Source organism: Lithobates pipiens, unplaced genomic scaffold, assembly GCF_037356315.1.
Source record: "Lithobates pipiens isolate NorthernLeopardFrog02 unplaced genomic scaffold, aLitPip1_a1.2 Scaffold_28, whole genome shotgun sequence".
Classification (NCBI taxonomy): Eukaryota; Metazoa; Chordata; class Amphibia; order Anura; family Ranidae; genus Lithobates; species Lithobates pipiens.
The window spans coordinates 37,705,688-37,727,307 of NW_027507789.1; the positions used below are offsets into that span (position 1 = coordinate 37,705,688).

General features: G+C 41.9%; 1 protein-coding gene across 13 annotated transcripts in view; it reads right to left on the reverse strand.

The window, feature by feature from the left end:
• PTPRT (protein tyrosine phosphatase receptor type T) overlaps window positions 1-21,620 on the reverse strand; it is a 654,130-nt gene that overhangs the window by 63,631 nt on the left and 568,879 nt on the right. For all 13 annotated transcript variants that reach the window (XM_077459099.1, XM_077459105.1, XM_077459107.1 and 10 more), the window contains 5 exons: window positions 18,471-18,547; window positions 18,348-18,384; window positions 13,823-13,920; window positions 12,909-13,025; window positions 10,761-10,915 (listed from right to left, as the gene is read on the reverse strand). In XM_077459099.1, the coding sequence (XP_077315225.1) occupies window positions 10,761-10,915; window positions 12,909-13,025; window positions 13,823-13,920; window positions 18,348-18,384; window positions 18,471-18,547 (484 nt within the window). The remainder of the gene's footprint in view (window positions 1-10,760; window positions 10,916-12,908; window positions 13,026-13,822; window positions 13,921-18,347; window positions 18,385-18,470; window positions 18,548-21,620) is intronic.

The window sequence follows — 21,620 nt, forward strand, 5'->3', positions numbered from 1 at the left end:
AAGCACGTCAAGAAGTGTTGTAAATCAGAACCAGATCCTGACACAGAAGACACACAGTTAGCTGAGTGAGGTGTGGGCGCAGGAGACAACACCCAAAAGGGGGGGGGAAACATCCTGACTTCTGCCACCCCCCTCCTCCCTGCCCAGAAAACCACCCTCAGGAGAGGATCCCACAGCCGCCTGTCCCAAAGCCACTGCCGCCAACTGATCAGGCACTTCCTTGCCAGAGCTGGACAGCTCACCCTCAGACCTGGAGAATGCCGCATCCACTCGACCATCATTCACGTATGCACCGGCTTCAGATCCAGAAGCATGTGTCCCAGCACCCAGGCTGTGCTGCACTCCAGTTCCCGCAGTACCATCCGAGCTCCTGGTCTTCCTCCTTCCAGCAGTTCTCCTCGCTGCCCGGAGGGGCCATGCCCGGCTCTGTTCCCCGGTCTCAGTACCCATCCATCACACGGGGAAGGGGTGCCGCCAGCCACTCTAACCGACTGGCCGATGTCCGCAGAATGATCTCCACCTCACCGGGCCACCTCCTTGACAGGAGCCTCACCGGGTGAGGCCGATCCACGCTCCTGTCTCCCTCGACATGCAGACGGGACTGGGGGGAAGCCGCACCATGATCCCAGCCTGAAGAGCTCCGCCAACAATGCGGATTCCTCCCAGACCTGACACCGACCGATGGATGAGAAAGCGTGCCAGTGAGCCTGGAGGGTCCCCCATGCGGGGGGCTCCTATTGTGGCGCTGAGCTTGGGGGGAGCAGGGGGGTGAAAAGCACTCTGGAGGCTGAGACCTCCGAGCACGATGGCCGCTAGGCTCCCCAGATGCAGAACCCTCTCCCTGTGCAATGGCGGAGATCTGTTGCTGAAGCCAGGCGGTGCCCTTAGAGGCAGCATCCGCTACTCAGTTGTGCCAAAAAAGATGTCCACGTCACCCATGGCAACTACTCACAGACACCAGCCAAGGGAGCAAGCTGCTTCTTCGTACGATGACCTCTGAATGACCACCGAACACTTGGCATCTCCGTTCCTAGTTCATGAAAATCCCCTTTGCCTGCCCCACTTGAATAAACATACCAAAACACCTGGTTAACCCCTCGTGTCCTGCTTTCCCTGCTACCCTGTCATGCCAGCCCTGTGCTTATTTCTCTGTCTTTTGCTGCGGGCTTCTCTTTATTATTGGTAAAAGTTTTTAACTAGCTTACTTTTCGTTATTTTAAAAAAATAATAATTTTGCCTCGTTTTGCATTTAAAAGCAAAAACTCTGCAAAAACATAGTGAGATCACTGTACAAAGGAATATTGCATGTGATATTTGGATCACATGACTCATTTGATCCAAATATTACATGCAATATATAAAATATCAATTTGGCATCAGTGTATTCGGTATATACTGCAAAAATAAGAAACATGCAGTAAATACTGCATAAGCTAGTACTAAATAGAGATTTTAAATTCACTAATAAATAAATAAATGAATAGATGTGTTAAATAAGTGATGGTCTTTTAAGTATCTATTACTCAATCATGTGTGCGTGGGTTGGGGTTCTTGTTAAAGAAGGTTTTCAGATTCCAATAAGCCCTCCACCCACTGACCCCCACAGGGGAAGTGCTGTGGGAAAGGGTAAATTGCCTTCATCAACACGGGGACAAGGTGCAAAGTACCCCCCCATGTTGAAGGCATGTGGCCTGGTATGGTTCAGGAGGGGTGGCCACATGCTTGCCCCCCTTTTCTACGTGGATTTTGGGGGGACCTCACCCCATTTTTTATGATTTATTGGCATGGACCCCCCTTAAGATTCAGTATGGGGGTTATTAATAGACATATGCAATGTACGAAAGACTCTAGACGAATGCATATGAAAACGAATTGCCAGAAAGAAGGAAAATCGTAAAGAACAAAAATCTGAAAAAACGAAAACCGGAAAAGAACAAAAACCAAAAGAACGAAAATACAAAAATCTGAAAGAATGAAAAATGATTCCACCCTTACGAGTTTAACGAATAAATAAATCATTAACTATTATTATAGTTTTTATTATTATTATTATTATAAACTATTAAAATATAGGTAAAATAGCTGAAGTCAGTAATTCTCCCATTCAGGTCTCTGCACCAAAACAGCTAATTTGGGATAGATTAGATTTACATTTTTATTGGAATTTCCTTTCAAATTTGACTAAAGTTACTGTTAGCGAATGTAACAAATACAAATGCATCATAAGTTACGAATAATCTGAAGTAACAAATGCCAATCATAACGATTGATCGGATAAACGAAAAAAAGAAATGAAAAGGAAACAAAACACATTTTTTGGTTGAGCACATGTCTAATTTTTAACGTCCCTGCTCCTTTGTTTACATTTTGCGGTCAGCCGGGAAGCCAGGAATCCTCAGCTGACAGTAGAGAGGAGTCACTGGTTGTTAGGGACGCCAGGAGTGCTGGCTCCTTAACAACCAGCTAATCAGTGCAGAGAAGATCACAAATTTTAAAACTAAAATACCGCACCATAGGGAATAGCGCATGTGGCATTTTAGGAACTTTTTTTTAAAGCATTACAATGTTTTTGAATAGTACTGCATGTGCTATTTAGGTGCGCTATTTTAGGGTTGGTGAATTGAGCTCAGTGTCTCCATTTTGAGTAGTATGCAAAACTTCCTGTACAGGATATTGGAAATGTCACTGCTAATCACATGAAAGTATATTATAATGGCTTTGGGTCAATTGTGTTTTAACCAATTAGAGACCTAGGACATAAAGTTATTTGTACAATCTAAACCAGGGGTAGAGAACCTCGGCTCTCCAGCTGTTTTGAAACTACAAGTCCCATGAGACATTGCAAGACCCTAACAATCACAGGCATGACTCCTAGAAGCCCCCTCTAGAATCCTTGCCCATTAGGTTGTTGCTCATGGGTATAGCTGACCAGACAGCTAAGGTCCCAATGTGTTTTTCTCATCATCTGAAATAGATGTTTCTGCTTAGTCCTTATAAACAAAATGTATAAAAGCTGGTACATTGTATTTTAGATGCAGATCATTTTTTTTTTTACAGGATTTATATAGCACCAACAGTTTGCACAGCACTTTACAACATGAAGACAGACAGTACACTTACAATACAAATCAATACAGGAGGCATCAGAGGGGCCTGCTCTTTAGAGCTTACAATCTAGAAGGGAGAGTCAAGTGGAACAAAAGGTAATAACTGTAAGTGATGAGCTGATGGAGAAAATGAAATTACAGTTGTTAGGTGTGGGTAGGATAGGCTTCTCCAAAGAGGAGGGTTTTCAGGGATGGTCTAAAAGCTAATAGAGTAGGATATAATTGGACAGATTGGGGTAATGTATTCCATAGGATTGGAGAGGCTCTGGAAAAGTCCTGGAGGCAAGTGTGGGAGAAGGTGACGAGGGAGCTAGAGAGCAGAAGGTCTTGAGAAGAACGAAGAGAACGATTAGGTAGGTATTTAGAGACCAGGTTAGTGATGTAGCTGGGGGCTAAGTTGTGGATGACTTTGCAAGTAGTTTTTAGTATTTTGAATATAATTTGGTGAGCGGAAGCCAGTGGAGGGATTGACAGACAGGAGTAGCAGACACTGAGCGGTTGGTAAGGTGGATGAGTCTGGCAGCAGCATTCATGATGGACTGAAGGGGGGATAGACTATGTAGAGGTAAGTCAATGAGAAGGGATTTGCAGTAGTAGAGGCGAGAGATGACCAGGGAGGGAATTAAGAGCTTTGTTGTGTCATTGGTTAGAAAGAGGACTACACCTAGAACCTTGACATGCGGGGATGGGCTTATAGTTGTGCCATCAATTTTGACAGAAAGACCAGAGAAAGGAGCACATGGGGGAGGAATAATTATAAATTTGGTTTGGATAGATTGAGTTTGAGAAAGTGGTGTGGCATCCAGACTGAGGGAGTGAGCTGAGGGGTAGAGAATAGATCTGGGTGCCGTCAGCGTAGAAGTTGTATTGGAAGCCATGGGAGGCGGTGTAGATTGAAAATAGAAGAGGTCCAAGAACAGAACCTTGGGGGGCTCCAACAAAGAAAGGAAGAGGAGAAGAGGAAGAAAAGTTGTAAGTAACACTAAAGGTGCGGTTGGATAAGTATGAGCAGAACCAGAAATCCAGAGTACAGTCACGGGGACCAAAGGCGCAGAGTTGTACAGTGTATCTTCTGTTTACTTTGAAGCAAAGCAAACCCGAAGATAAAATTTGATATATTTATTGATTGATTTACTAATTTATTTATTTTTAATAAAGTCTTTCCTTAACTTCTGATTAACCCCATGTTATCCCTAGAAAGCCATAACTAACATTGTTTTCCTCTCCCTATCCTCCTATATTTTTGCATTTGGCTGGAGTTTGGCTTTATGCCACAATGTAAAACTTGAGATGGGGTCCCTCAATTTTACAAGAAATCTTTATTCCTAAAATCCTGGCAAAAATACTAGCCACACACTTGAATAAGTATCTGGCAGCTATAATACATGCAGACAATTAGATAAAAAGAAAAAAAAGACCCTTTATGCTAACGAGTCGACATGCTGTTTCTTGGGGACACTGACACCTCCCTTAGACCGGTCATGACAGTCACCACCTCCTTTGGATCATACTCTGGTCTAACGATCAATTGGGCTAAGTCTGCCCTACTGCCCCAAATCTCATAAAAATGATTTTTTGCCTATACTCAGTGTATAATACAAACTCCCTTCCGAGGCTTCATACTTCCTTTATTTCCTTCTTCTTGCTGGGGCCATACCGCCCTGAGCCAATCACGGTGAGCCATATATTCTATTAATGAATACAAAGCCTGCTCAGACTACTGTATGTAGCCTGTTTGGATTGGCAGAGGTTGTTTCTCCAGTCTGAGCATGCTCTGTATTCATTAATAGAATACATTGACTCGGTGGTGTATACTGTATGTAGCCGAATACATACAGTATTACCGCACATCTGGTGGGCTGACATACATCGGGCTGCATTTTATACCCGGCATATAAGACGATCCCTGCTTTTTAGCGTGTTTTTTTTAAGTGTAAAAGGTTGTCTTATACGCCGAAAAATAGGGTACTTTCAGACGTGTTAATACAATTTTTCGATCCTTGCTATGGAATGGATAAATCCCAGAGGCTTAAACTATAACAGCTCCAGCGGCCCAAGGATGTGGGTGTGTGGGGGGCCGCGGTTGTGCCTAAACCATGGTTATATTACCTAGTGGCACAATTACAGCACCTGGTCGGGGCATTCTCAGAACTAATTCCACAAGCTCATTGTCCCCATCTGCATTATCCATTATGCGATTTCACATGAAAACACAGGACATCCAGGGGGACCTAGAATCCTCATGTTTTATTACTTCTAACAGGCAGTATTACACATATTCTCTGCTTCAAAAAATCTGGTTAAAGGTGTGGTCTATACAAAGCAGTATGGAATTCACAGACTACAATCCATTCTGGTATAATTCCATGCATAAGGAACTAGTGAACCTGCCATGTGCAGGGATGTGGACACAATGGGGCACCACTCATTTGAGGCAGATTTTTCAAAATGGATTGATCTGGTCCTTTGAGGACTTGTGTGCTGTCTTCCACCTCCACAATGTACTTTTACTACCTCCAGCATGCCGTTCACTCCCGGTGTGTATCGGCTGACTGGTCTCAGTCTCCCACACCAGTGTTTTGATATGTTCAGTCTGTGCAAGACATCAAGGGGTTTATTTCTAATTGCTATGAAATGCTATTGCCGTCCTACTTAGAAGGTTACTCTTATAATGCCAAAGAGAGATGGGAGCAAGATGTGGGTCCGATAGATTTTGAGCTGTGGGATAATGACCTCGAGTCCATACTACATAGCTCACGAACACAGCGCAAAGACTCTCCCAACTGTATATTGTGCTTCCCACGCACAACATGGCATGGGTATACTACAAACTACAAAAGTGCACCACTATGAATGGGGATCTTATATATCTTCTATGGCACTGCCCCAAACTTCAAAAGCTTTGACAAAAAACCTGGAAGCTGATTGGTTTCTATGGAGAGCTGCGACAGATTTTGCTCTCTCCAGTTTTAGTAAGACCTTTTTCACACCCGTGCATTAGCGGTAAAGCGCTGCTCATTTTAGCCTTGCTCTACCGCTGTTTAAGTGGCGCTTTTCTGCTGCTAGGTGGGCGCTTTTAACCCCAAATAAAGGGTTAAAAATGCCTTTGTTTCAGCACTTCGGAAGCACTTTTCAGGGTCTTCGGAAGCGCTGCCCATTCATTGCAATGGGCAGGGGTGGTGTAGGGGTGACTTTGACGCGATTTTGATCTAGGAACCTCAAGTCTCCTCAAAGTTGGACCTTTGCAGTCCCAAGTCCCAGGACAAGTCGCACAAGTGTGAAAGGGGCCTAAGATGCTGCTTGCGGGACTTTTTCTAACCTCCTGCAAGCACACCTCTCCAGTGTGAAAGCACTCAGGCTTTCACATTCGAGCATGGGAGGTGGTTTTCAGGTGCTACTTCTAGCGCTAGAATGCCTGAAAACTGCCTCAGTGTGAAAGGCGTCTATAGCACCCCATTGGTGTCAGGAAAACTTGTCTGAAATGATTATGCTGATAGCAAAGGATCGGAGCAGCAGACAGAAATTACACTTCGTGCTCTAGATTGAAACAAGTATACATTATAGAGGGATATGCATTGTATATATTTCATGTTTGAGGTTTACAACCACTTGTTTTTTGGTAACAACACTTCTCTATAGGTACAGTACAGTGAGTATGCTTTGTCTTAGTACAGGAATTATGTTATTGGCAGGATTAGCAGGTGAAAATTAACAGAAAAAATCCAGAAGAATCCAGAAGAAGAAAACAAATGCAGCCACCACATCTAAGGATAGCAATATATTAAATGTTTTTTTCTTGTGTTTAGATTTTTTTTTATTTTTTTTTTAACTCTGCATCAACCACATACATGCAGAAAAATTCAAAAGAGTTGGCTCCATTTTTTACATCTACCAACACATTAAATTCAAATAAAATGTGTCCTTTTCAATGCAAACCACAATTACAACTCCAAATGTTCTACAGCATACGCATAAGACAAAAAAGTATGCTTGATAGGCAATGTACATCACTGACTGTTAATGCAGCCTGATGCTACAGCAATTTCTCATAGAAATGTCACTTGGCAAATAAATTTGCTTTGCATTCTAATGCGCATCCCGCAATAAGTGATGATGGCATCTGTTAAGAAATATCAAATCAGTTGGCTTTTGTTAAGACGTATTTACTTATTAAACCAATTCCCTTATGCAGCTCCCAACTGCTGGGGATAAATGATTGTTGTCCACAAGCTGAAACAAGTTTGGGGAGCTCTGATGCTGGCAGTGAATTATTATTAGTTGTATTAGTGATGCAATTTTTACTATTACTATTGATTTATATAGAAATCTTCCCTTCTACTACAAAAAAGGGAAAACATTTGGAGCTATAACAGTTAGACAAATACTAACATAGCTCCCAACTGTCCCTGATTTCGAGGGACTGTCCCTGATTTGGAGCTATGTCCCTCTTTCCCCATCATTTGTCCCTCAATTTGGTCTGATCTATATAGTTGTATATAAAATGCACTTTTTACCTTTCAAAAAGTGTTTCCCAACCTATTATTACATTTCTCAATTGCTACATTTGTACATTTTAAAAGCCAATATAAAGGAATAGTAGTGGTAAAAAAAAAGTCCTTGTGGATTTAATTAACCTTATTTTTGGTTAATTCTCCTTTAAAGGGGTGTGACAGGGGGCGTGTCCTATGCCTACCTACATTTGTTAGTAAGTGTCCCTCATTCCCATCTCAAAATGTTGGGAGGTATGTACTAAGAATGAGCACAGGCATAACAAGCCTGCAAAAAAGTTCATAATGTATGTAGAAGGACAAGAGACAAAGGGGAAGCAATATTTGGCATCAACAGTTGCCTTGTGCCACGTACACAGGACCGGACTTTTCAACGGACTTGGTCCGGCGGAGAATCCGACGGTCTTTGCAGCTCAGGTCCGTCGGACTTTCAAACGAACGGACTTGGCCACACACGATCACTCCAAAAGTCAGACGGATTCAAATGTGATGACGTAGAATAAGGAAGTTCATAGCCAGTAGCCAATAGCTGCCCTAGCGTCGGTTTTAGACCAGATTTTTTGACCGGACTCGAGTCTGTTGGAAAGATTTGAAGCAAGTTTTATTTCTAGATCCGCCATACTTTTGGGAAGAAAAAGTCCACTGGAGCCCACACACGATCAAATTGTCCGACGGATTCCAGTCCACCGGACCAAGTCCGCTGAAAAATCCAGTCATGTGTACGTGGCATTAGGGTACATTCACACCTGCAAATGCACTTGACCCCGATTGCATGCAAAAACCTCAGCGGTAGTTCCCGTGATTAATTGCAGGAGTCAGCCCCTATTGAAAGCAATTGGTGGCGTACGGCTCTTGCAGCTATACGAGGCCACTCATATGTGATGGCTGTATGAAGGATTTACATGTGAGTGGCTGCAGTTAGCTATTGGAGCTAACAGCCTCCATTTCAATGGATGCCTCCTGCAGCTACTCACTGGGAACCCCCCGCTGAGGTTCGTAATCAGTATTGGGTGCATTTGGAGGTCTAAATGCATTATTTTTACAAACTGGGTTCATAGGGTGCATTTATTGGTTTGAGGCTCAGTGAACATCTGATGGCATAAGGAAGAGTTCTATGCAAGCAAAGTAATACAAATTAAAGAGACCCTGTCACCAACTTAAAAATTGCAGGTAAACATATAGATAAATTAAGTATTTAAAATAGATTAGATTTAGAACATGTTTCAAATCTTTCCGACGGACTTGAGTACGGTCTAAAAATCTGTTCGTCTGTATGCTACTCTGATGGATGAAAACCGACGCTAGGGCAGCTGGGCAGCTATTGGCTACTAGCTATGAACTTCCTTATTCTAGTCCGTCATCAAGTTCGAATTGGTGTGATAGTGTGTGGCCAAGTCCGTTCGTTGAGAAAGTCAGTCAGAACTCCGCTGAAAAGTCAGTCGGGAAGACCGCCGGACCTAGTCTGCCGGAAAGTCCGGTTGTGTATACACGGCATTAGTGTATCTAATTACTGTCTGTGCTGACCCAGCTCTTCCACCTCTCGCTTCCTCTTCACATATGTTTTTATGTAGCTACTGGGGGAAAACCAGAAGGGAACACTTACGCACTTAAAGCGGTTGTAAAAGCACAAGGTTTTTTACCTTCATGCATTCTATGCATGAAGGTAAAAACCCTTCTGCATGCAGTAGCCCCCCCAGCCCACCCTAAAACTTACCTGGGCCCCATCTAGATCCAGCGATGTCCACGAGAGCATAGCCTCTCGGGGGATTCGCACTCCTGATTGGCTTTTGGCGGCAGCGGAAGCAAGTGGCTCCCGTGTCTGTCAATCATAGCCAGTGAGTCAATAGCTCCATGTGTGAATGACCACACAGAGTTGCAGGTCGGTAGCATGCCTGCTTGGGTGCCCCCACAACAGGCTGCTTGCTGTGGGGGCACCCAGCAGGAGGGAGGAGCCAGAAGTGCCGAAGTGGTACCTGAGAAGAGGAGGATCTTGGCTGCTGTGTGCAAAACCATTGCATAGAGCAGGTAAGTATGACATGAATGTTATTTAAAAAAAAAAAGGCTTTACTATTACTTTAAAGTGATTGTAAAGGCTAAAGGTTTTTGCCTTAACAACTTGCGGACCACCCGCAATGTACTACTTAATGGTAATAAATCAATATATATTTATTGGGATTTGTACCAAAGACATGCAGTAGAATACATTTTGTCCAAAATCTATGAATAAATTCGATTTTTTTTTTATATCGGATATGTTTTATAACAGAAAGTAGAAAATATTGTTTTTTTTTTTCCAAAATGTTCAATCTTTTTTCAGTTATATAAAAAAAATGTAAAAAAACAGTGGTGATCAAATACCACCAAAAAGAAGCTCTACTTGTGTGAACAAAATGTTATGAATTTAATTTGAGTACAGAGTTGCATAACTGCGCAATTGCCAGTTAAATTAGCGCAGTGCTGAATAGAAAAAATTGGCCTGGTCATGAAGGGAGAAAAAACCTACTGGAGCTGAAGGGGTGAATGCATTCTCTGCATTAAGGTAAAAAATGTTTTTAGGTGAAGCTCTCCCTCTACCTCTGCCCTAATACTTACCTAAACCTGATCTCGATCCAGCACTGTGCCCGAGAGCAGCGGCGCTGCTTTCTCTCTCTCCCTCCTTAATGGACTCAGTGACAGCAACAGGAGTCATTGTCTACCGCTGCTGTCAATCAAATCCAGCGATTGGGGGAAGGGGGTTGGGCTGAGCTGCACTGTGTGTGTGCAGTCCCAGGGAGTGACTTGCAAGTGGGGTACCCGGAAGGCAGGAGGAGCCAGGAGTGCTGGTGGGGGACCCCAGAAGAGGAGAATTGGGGCAAAACCATTACACAGAGCAGGTAAATATAAATTTACAATCCGTATAGGTGACAGATCTGAGTCTACTGGGGCTACTGACATCACATCCAAGACGGTGCCACCCAGTAGCAGTCTTGGGGTTTTTGGATGTCTCTACAAGGGGAGCTTTTACAGGTAAATAACCCACCTAAAATACATTAAATGCACATCATTTTATAAGATTTCTGCTGAAATGAAGGGTCTGGCAACAGGGTCTCTTTATAAATAAGCGATAGGTCGGTGAGGTTAATGACAAAACCAGTATAGCGGATACCTGCAGTGCACAGTGATGGGTCCAGCATCTGGTGGGTTGAGAAATTTCACCTGCCTGACAAAGCCCAACAGGCCTGTGGCATAACATGGAACACCATGGTCCGGCCAGCTGGTAAAATGGAACTGGCGAATCTCCCGTATATCATGTGACCCTTTCTGGAAAAAAAAAAGAGTAGGTGGTCTCCTGAACATAATTGACCTCATTTATCAAACTAACTGCTAAGCATAAAGAAAAAAAAAACACATATATCAATAGTGTAGACATCTTTCCAGATGAAGCACATTTATCAAAGTGTCCAACGTAATAACTGTCTATTGCGGTCTTAGTGTTTCCTCCAACTTGCTGTTCGGTCTGAGTGGACTTAATCAAGTCAAAAAACATCATTCGATACAGAACCTGGTGAGTTTTGCTACAGTGACCCAATCACTTTTAATGACAAAAGTTGAATACAATCTGTCAGCTGTCAATGTGAAAGCGATCATTTTGTGCTTCGATGGACACATATAATGCTGATTGATCGAAATGAAGCTGGGACTAATGATCCTTTCACAAATTGTTTGCAGTAACGGTCAACATTTATCATCTAACCTACCTAATTGTTTTCATTTTTGATTTGATGCATTGGTTTAACTGAACAACTTAATGGATAGTTGTATGGCACACACAAAGGGAGGCTAATTTTTTTTTTTTTTTTTGGAAGAGGTGGGGGGAATAGGAGGTGGGAGAAAAAGGGATTGGAAGACAAGTGACTAGGGTAGATCAAAGGTTACCCCTAAACTTCTACATAATAAACGACCCACCACCCTTTAACCCCAATAAAACACTTAACATGAAATGGAGTTAAATGGCCATTAATCCTTTTATTAAACAAAATAACCATAAATAACAATTTAACATTACAACAAATATATATGCACCCAGCCGCAAGATAACGCCTTGGGGACATTACCACTTACCCACAGACCTTACTGGTCTACCACAACCTGGTCCCTATTATTGGACCACAACCAACCAGAGGACACCATACCAACTGATGGGTCCCTACAGATTCAACCCCATCAAGTGGTTCCAATCGCCAACCCTAACCCTGTAATAACTATACACCTCCTTCCTATATAGCCAATACCAGGGAGGGAGGAAGGGACGTCCATTGGATGGCTTCCAGGCTTCCAACTGTTACAGTCTAACCCCTCTCTGCAGACTAATCTCCTACGCTCCTCCTCATCACCACGTCTCCTCAGCCTATCATGTAAGTAAACCTCCTACATTTCCCTTTGAACAAATTAACTCTGTGCTTTCTGTTTCCATTTCCACCCTATCATGCCAGCCCTACGCTTCATTTGTTGTTCATAACTCAGCATAGACTTAATGGTTTGGTACGCTAAAGACGAATAAGAGGATGTGAGACAGGAGGGCTTTGTCTGAAGGGGAAGGGACATCAGGACGGAAGATACCAAAGCTGTGGCATGAGGACAATGGGAAAGTGGAAAACAGAAAGGTAGATATAGAATAGAATGATAAGGTAATTAGGAGGAGATGGAGAATAGGATATTATGTACTGTTGGAAGTATAAGGCCACATGGAAATGTGCCTGTTTGCCTGTTTCATGTACAGTATAGGGATGAATTAATGTAGAACTATAGACAAAACATATTTTTTAATTTTGGATAGAGTAAAGGAGGGTTATAACCCCTGTCATTTTTTTTGCCATCTGTGTCCCATTTGGGAAATTTACCTTCACTTCCTGTCCCATAGCCAAAACAGGAAGTGAGAGAAAATCTCTGCAAATTAAGGGAATCCCTTTGGGACTCTAAGGTCACCAGAACTAGCATCCCTATTGAAAGATTTCCTTTCTTTTACCTTTATGTGGAAAGCCCAAAATTTGGGATTTTCTTTTACTTTTAATGATAATGGCAAACAGGACAAATAGAGAGGGTGAATCTCCATAATGGGGGCACAGACAGCAATAAAATACTAATCTCTAATCCCTCTCCACACTTTAGTAATTATGTGTAATATGTTTGAATAGGGGGATCTGATAGGCTGCTGTAGGGTAATACTGATTGTTTCAGGAAGATACTATGATGAATGAGGCCCAATTATTTCAAACATTTCAAACATAACTCATCATAGTATAAAGACACCTACCTTCTGCACAGAGAATGTCCGAATGATGTATTCTGCTAATGGCTCTGTTTCTATCAGGGTCACCTTGATGTCACCATACACTTCAGTGTCATCAGGCCAGTATCTGACACACTTCACCTAATGAAAATGAAATGTCACAAAATAACCCCTAACATGCTGATATTATTCCTACAAAAGTGCATGTAAACATCCAGCTATAAAGTCAATAGCAAATAAAACCAATGGGGCAGCCAATCATTCGTGAACTATCATGTTCCATCTTGTTCTATCTCACCCTGGAAAAATAACATCTTGAAACTGATTGGGTGCATTTTTATTCACTCTAGTTTTAGAACTATGACCCATTTAATAAAAGTGGAGTGTGCAAAATCTGGTGCTGTGCAGGGTAGCCAATCAGCTTCCAACTTCAGCTTTCAATTAAGCTTTGACAAAAAACAAAAAAACCCTTAAAGTTGATTGGTTTCTATGTAGAACTACACCAGATTTTGCACTCTCTGGTTTTAGCAAATCAAACCCAAATTGTCTAGATTTGTTCCTCATTTGGGAATGCCATCTTGAGGTGTTGTTGTCTAGTTCTACTAAATACCAGCGTAAGTTATTGTCCCATACCCTAAAGTGTTTCCCCTTGTCAGTCTTAAAAGTTGGCTACTTTAGGCTGGGTTCACACATGTTGGGCTGTGGTTTGTCGTCTGGAGCGTTTCTGTTCACCGGTTAAAGTGCGATTCTGGTGCACATTTTTACCTGAATTCGCACCTAAGCCAGAACCAAAATAGCATAGGACCCTTTTTTCAAACAGCAATACGGCCGCCCCGGTCATGTGTGAACTAGCTCCATTGAAAGGCATTCACATCCACATATTATGCAAATTGTATTTAAAATTTACTTTTTTTTTAATTAAACTTTTTGTTTCTTACCCTTCCAACCTCCACCAGATTTGTCACCATGACCACACTGGCTGAGTTCTCCTGCCATATCATCCTCCAAAAATCCTTTACCGTTTCCTGCATAGGACCTAAACAGGAAAAGAAACCAAGGAAGATCAAATAAAGCAGTGCACACAAAAATAGATAACTTAGACTTGAAGTTGGGGGGGGGGGGGGGGGCGTTAAAAATGCGTGGTTAAGACAATTTTAGAGGTCTGTAGTCATGCTGTGGTCACAATGCTTTGCTTGACACCTGTGGCAAAAATCATAATCTCTGTTGTGTTTGGTGTGCAAACTGAGCTGCACGCTACCCATTCAAGTGAATAGGGAAGCACAGCAAACACTTATCAACCATGTGCAGTGTACACAGTTGTGGCACGCTGGTGTGGAAATTATAGGGTTAAAAGAGGTGATGAGAAGGTGTCATATCACCTCCTCACTGCTTGTCAAAAGACTTTGAAAAGCATTCCGAATGCATATCGCTTTTCAGAGGAGAAGCAGTTTAGACAGAACTTTAAACTTAAGACGGCCATAGGCGGTTTCGAATCTCATCCAGTTTAGCAGGAACCAGCCAAGATTCTAACCATGTATGGGCAGGCTGAATGTACCCAAGTTGATTGATCGATCAACTTGGGTACAATCACCCTGTCAGATTTTTTATGCGATTATTGCCAGAAGCTATAGCCACTAGCAATAATCACTGTGTGTTCTCCAGTCCAGGACCCATGGATGCAGAAAAGAAAATCACACCGTCTATGACTGGCTTTAGCCTTACTCTGCAGCTCTGGGCTACCTCCCAGCATTGACTTTGCAATTTTTCTAATAATCTCTATTGTAAACACAGTAGAGCTGCACAATTCTGGATACATCATCTTTCACATTATACAAAAAAATTGGGCTACTGTTTACTGCCCCCATGAATACTCCAGGCAACTCCTCCTCACCTCCACTCCCATTCTTCTATAATCTTCTCAAAATAGGGGGAGGTTAAAGTTAGGCTAACTTTACTGTTTATTTTTAAAAAAATGTATTGAAGTGTATTTTTTACCCCAAAAATACATAAAAATATTGCAACTACCGCCATTTTATTCTCTAGGGTCTGTGCTGCTGTAAAATATGTATATATAGTTTGTGGGTTCAAAGTAATTTTCTAGCAAAAAATACAGATTTTAACTGGTAAGCAACAAGTGTCAGAAAGCAGAGTGTGTTTAGCTGCTGAGAAAAGGATTTTGAGGATTCATTGCTCCAAAGTGCCTGCAGCTTCAGAGGTCAATGAGAGTTAGTTTTAAAGCTTATTTATTGCTTGTTAAGAATGTGTTAATATACATGCATGCTTATAGGCTGGTCATGGGTTCCCTTAAAAACCCAACAAGCATGGACTCTTGGAACTGATGTTCTTTTCAGCCACTTATCTAACACTGGTTGCTTTTCCACTATCTGACAAGGCAGAGATAGTCACCTTATCTGTTTTTTCATATGTAGCACAACCCCTAAGAAGCTGCAATTGCAAAGGGATCCCCCATCCTGCACAGCCAGGCACACCAGATTTTCGCAGCACACTTGAGGCAAGGAACAGTCTAGTGCTTTGTTTTGTATTTTTATTAGGGGGTTTCACTTTGATGGGGAAAAGGGTAATATGGGTTGCCCACTTGACTCTATTAGAACTTTTCATGGACAACTTCTTCTGTACAGCTATTTGCACACCCCTCAGCTCCTCCAGCACAATGCTTGCTTGAACTCAGAATTCTCAGGGCCACCTGCCACTTGTTAGCAAATGCCCTTTACAGGCAGGGACGAGTGCCTCTTGTTTGTGCTAGTGCCCAGCTGTCCTTCTGTGGCTATTGGTCCCAGCACCACCAATTCAGGCACTGCCAGTCCACCTGGCTTCAGCTGCCCATTTCACTAGCCCTCCTGGCTACTCTTCCCACAGTCCTCCCAGACTGACTTTGCATCCATCCCAGACTGCTCTCACCCAGTCTTCTCAGGGTGCCTTTCATTCCTTCCAACTGTAATACTCACCAGCCAGCAGGTTGTCTACCTCCCTGGAGATTTGCCCGTCAGTGTTCTCCTCCTGCTGTTTCCACACCTGCTTCCGTGCCACTGGTCAGGACACCTCTGTGTGTTATGAAGTGGGTCCCTTCCTCACCCGAGCTACCAGACCCAAGGCCACCCCCCCACCCTCCAAACTAGGGGGCTTGTCCCATGCCAACCCATCTGTTGGGGATTGCTCAGGGCCCCCATGAATACTCCAGGCCACTCTTCTTCACCTCCACTCCCATTCTTCTAGAATCTTCTCCAAGTAGGGGGAGGTATTAAAGGTGCTGCCTGCGAGTCATCCAGCCCATCCTGAGTCTCTGCCCAGACACAGATAAAAAAAAAAAAAAACACAGGCTTGAGTGCCAGCCAAGCCTGAACATTTTACCTACCTACACTAACAACAAAAATCTAGCACTCTAGCTAGGGGGTGCTACACATATTTTGTTTCTACAACCAATTGCTTTGGCTTGTAGACGTGTCTTCACCTTATCTGTGTGCTATGTAAAAATATGCAGTCCTTGGTCCAAAAATGTTGATGTATGTATATTAATCACCCTCACAGCACTTACTTTATTCAGCACTGTAAAAAATGAGAGCACTATAATCTAATATTAATAATAAGGTTTTTACTCATTGCATATTATAGAGTGATAGCTAAATCGGAATGGTTATTATGGTCATCAATCTTTTTTAGTTATTTCACTTTTTATAAACTGTAGCCAAAAAACCTTGGCACTGCTCTCCTTAGGCAATAAGTATCGGTTCCTTGTAGCCACCCAGCTAATGGTACCTTTTAGAACTGAATAGCCTTAGACAAGTGAAGTCTGATGTCCACGGAGGCATTTCTGGATATCTCAAAATGTCATTAACTTTAGATGATCAGTTTACCTTTTAATTAGACATAGTAAAGTATTTCTATATATATATTTTAAATTCACATCAGCCCTCAAGGAACTTACACTATTGTCTCTATCTTTCATTCATACACTAGGTCCAGTTTAGACAGGAGCTAGTTAATCTACCGAGTGTAGGAGCAAACCCATGTAAGCACAGGGAGAACATACAAGCTCTATGCGGCTGAGGTCCTGGTTGGGATTTGAACCAGAGAACCCAGAACTTTTTATTATTATTATAAATATTATTAATTTGTTCTGTTCCATTTGTTTAGATGTGGCATTCGTTATTTTGGATAATTCGTAACTTTCAATAAATTCGTATTCGTTACATTCACTTACAGACAAATTTTAAAATAAATTCCAATACCTATAATTTAACCTCCCTGGCGGTATGATTATTTCAGATTTTAGGTGCTGAAAGCGGTACAATTATTTTGCATGAACATTTGGCGTTTTATATTGTAGTCCTGTAATTCTTAGGAATAACTCACTTAAATCTGTCCAAACCAGAGTCTAGCAGACATTCCGGGTATGATAAAGTTTGAAAAATGAAACCATAAATTATAATATAATAAATAACTATAAATAATTATACCAAATAATAATATAACAATAATAAAAAATATTCAATAATATAATCAAATCAAAAACACTGAAATGTGCTCAGTTGCAGAATTGTCACTGTCATTACTTTTCAGTATTTGATGACGGATCTCCCCACAAATTGCTATCGCTCAATTCTGCAAGTGATTCTAATTAATTATCGCTGTTTTCTAGCTGGTCTAAAACCATTTTTGATGTAAAGGGACAGTTTTGGTTGCTATGGACAATCTCCATTTTCCAGGCAGAAAGAACAGTTTTTATAATATAAAACTGCATGCAGGACACTGGGCAGAACACTAGGGACAAAGGGGATGTGAAATAATTACATACAGCAATGTAATCTGTAAGATTACATTATACTGTATGTAATGTGTGTGTTTCACTTTTTTAATTTGGCGCCGTTCTCCGTCCCCGTGCGTCGCAACGCTCGCAGGGAACGGAGCTCGGCTTCCGTGATAGAAGCACGGCTCGCTTGCACAGCGGGGGGACATCACTGGATCCAGGGGAGAAGGTAAGTAAACTCTCCCTGCATTCAGCGATGCGGTCCTGAGTCTGGCTCGGGGTTACCGATTTTGGTATAAAATCTCCACCCCGTGCCAGACTCGGAAATACCGCCGGGGGGTTAATAGTTATTATTAGTTAGTTAGTTAGTTCTTCTTCTTTAAATTTTTGGATTCTCTTTCTTATTTTCGGATTTTCTAATTTACGAATATCATAACGAATGGCCCCCAAAAAACCCAAATGGAACGAAAACAAAATAATTTTTCAGCAATGCATATGTCTAATATATGCTGCAGTTAATGCAAAGTATTTCATGTTTTACACAGTCCCCTTTATAAGACTGTTTTAAATACATGCTATTACAAATGTATTGTATTGTATTCGTTTTTTTTGCCTAGACATTGCCTGAAGGACTGACAGATTACAAATGAACATAAGCCAACATAAATTTTAACTTCATAACTAAAAACTATCTTTACCTTGTGTGGCAATGTAGTGTCGAGGACGATGGTAGCCCTGCATACAAAAAGATCAGCAATATTTAGAACAAAAGACAATGAAATCCCACATGATTCTGGGGAACATAGGAGAGTTCAACTTACATCCACGTAGTTGGCATTTATATAATCAGAATGCGGGTCTCCGTCTATCAGTTGTAGCCGCACCCGGGAATGGTCATCTGAGGGAAAAAGACACAGAGATGTCACAATAAGGTCAACTGCAAATTGACAGCCAAGAATCAGCGACTCTCGCTGTCATTTGCGGTTCACTGACAATGACACATGTCACCATTGGCAAAGTTACTAACAAAGTCAGAAGCAAAGTCACAGGCATTACAAATGAAATCAACTTTTCAAATTCCAGATACTTAGGTGGAAAACAAGTGGAGAGGGATACGTAATAGAGGTCAGAGTGTAAATGGCTGCTATCGAATTATGTAGAACACTAGAAGTATATATAAAATACAGTATAACGGAGTAAAGCCAACACGCACAGCAATAGGGTAGAAAGGTTTGGTGTGTAAAAGAATAAAAAAAGTATTGTCACAGAGAAGAAGAGGCTTATAAAATATTTAATATATACATTCATTTTTTTTTTAAGTAAACCTGTGTTTGCTTTTAAAAAAAAAAAACAGGTTTGCATTTAAAGTGGAACTGTGGCCAGATTATGGATATTTAAACATTTACATATTCTTAACAAGTAGTAAATAAGGTTTAGAACCCAACTTCGAGAATGTTTCCAAATTCCTTTCTTGGTATAAAAGTCCACAAGCAGTACCTACACTCCTCATGCTATATTGCTGACCTACAGATCTTTTGGGGGGCCACCTCTAGGTTTACTGATGGCCAGCATCATTCAACCCACTTAATGTTAACTAAGGAGGCCAAGGACATGGCTCCTGGGGGCACATCATCAAACTGAGCAAAATGAGCACACAGGAGACTCTCGCAGAGAGCAGTTCTCTGCAAACATTTTCTGCATCATAGAGGACCTACCCGCCACTGACACAGAAAAAGAGGATGGGGGAATGTTAGTTAGATTGTTCCTTACAAACCACTTTGACCTACAGGTAAGCCTAGATTAAGGCTTACCTGTAGGTCCAAGAAATATCTCCCAAACCTATACGGGTTAGGAGATATTTGCCCGAAGACGGGCACCGCTATCTACGGCGCAGGCGCACTGAGCGGGGCATCGTCGATGACGGCAATGCCGCGAGTCTCGGCTCCCGTGCGCATGCGCGGGAATGACGTCATCGCTGCTCTGGCGAATCACATCGCTAGAGCAGCGAGACCCACGGAGACCCACCATGAAGATGGACGCTCGGAACTACAGGAGACAGCGGTGACTTTGCTGGCTCCTGTGTCAGGTAAGTGACACATAATGGACTATTATGCGATGCATAGTAGTCCATTATGCTTTGCCTTTACAGGGAATGAAAGAGGAAGTAAACTCATCAGGGTTTACTTCCTCTTTAACCTTAAACTACATAGAGGGTTCTTTACTGTAAGAGTGGCAAGGATGTGAAATTCCCTTCCACAGGTGGTGGTCTCAGTGGGGGGGGGGGGGGGGAATCGATAGTTTCTTAAAACTATTAGATAAGCACCTGAACGACCGCAACATACAGGGATTTACAATGTAATACTGACATATAATCACACACATAGGTTGGAATTGAAGGACTTGTGTCTTTTTTCCCCCTCACCTACCATGTAACTAAGGGGGTTATTTACTAAAGGAAAATCCATTTTGCACTGCAAGTGCACTTGGAAGTAAAGTTGCTGTAGATTCGAGGGGAACATGCAAAGAAAAGAAAAAACAGCATTTTAGCTTGCACATGATTGGATGATAAAATCAGCAGAGCTTCCCCTTAGATTTAGAGCAACTGCACTTCCAAGTGCACCTTCAGTGCAAAGTAGATTTGCCTTTCATAAATAACCTCCTAAGTGCAGCTAAACGTTGTAACTTCATTAAATGTAACCATATTGCTACACTTAGAGGCTCCCCTCTTCTCTTTTATACTCAGTTGTGACATGACACTACTCTTATATCAAGACATAGCTTGTATATCAAGTCAAAATGTATTTACAAATGTTGCTTGTCTTGCCAAACGCTCACAAACCAAGTTACTCTCAAACCAAGGTTTTACTGTAGTTTGTTTTGTTTAGAAAGCAGTCATCGCCTGAGTAAAAAAGCCTGTCCTCTACCAGCATGTTGTAGAACCCTTGAGAGAGAAGGATGTTTGATCTCTGTTGAGTTATAATTACCGTAGAACTCTCCAATAGGGATGAGCTTCGAGTTCGAGTCAAACTCATGTTCAACTCGAACATTGCCTGTTTGCCTGTTCAGCGAATAGTGAACAATTTGGGGTGTTTGCGGCAAATTCGAAAAAGCCGCGGAACACCCTGTACAAGTCTATGGGAGAAATCTAAAGTGCTAATTTTAAAGGCTAATATGCAAGTTACTGTCCTAAAAAGTGTTTGGGGACCCGGGTCCTGCCCCAGGGGACATGGATCAATGCAAAAAAAAGTTTTAAAAACTGCATTTTTTGGGGGGAATTTTGGGGAAATTTTTTTTTTTATTATCAATGACTTTCAATGAGTGTTCTCTGTATTACGGAGCCGACAATTCATTATAGCCGCAAGTGATTTTAAATGACTTTTTTCTGCAGAAATTACACTTTGTGCAGGGACAGTTCTAAGCACGGAAACATGCGCCCCTTCACAGGCATACTATATACACCCCCCAGGTACGAAATTTAAAGGAATATTACACTTTTATTGTTTCACTTTAATCATTATTAAAATCACTGCTCCCGAAAAAACATCAGTTTTTAGAACTTTTTTTTGCATTGATCCATGTCCCCTGGGGCAGGACCCGGGTTTCCATACACTTTTTAGGACAGTAACTTGCATATTAGCCTTTAAAATTAGCACTTTAGATTTTGAATGTTCGAGTCCCATAGACTTTAATAGGGTTCTAAAGTTCACACAAAGTTTAGGTCTGTTCGCAGGTTCTGGTGCGAACCGAACAGTGGGGTGTTCAGCTCATCCTTACTCTCCAATAAGTGGGGGCAGGAGTTTGCTGATTGCAGATACTCTATATAGTTCTGACTCGGCATGCTGTTTTGGACCTTTACATAGAGATCACATAACACAGAGAGCAACATGCTGGCAGGAGACATGCTGTTCTACTCATGCTGTGACTGCTTTCTAAGGAAAACAAGCTGTAAGATATTGAGCACTTTTTGAGCA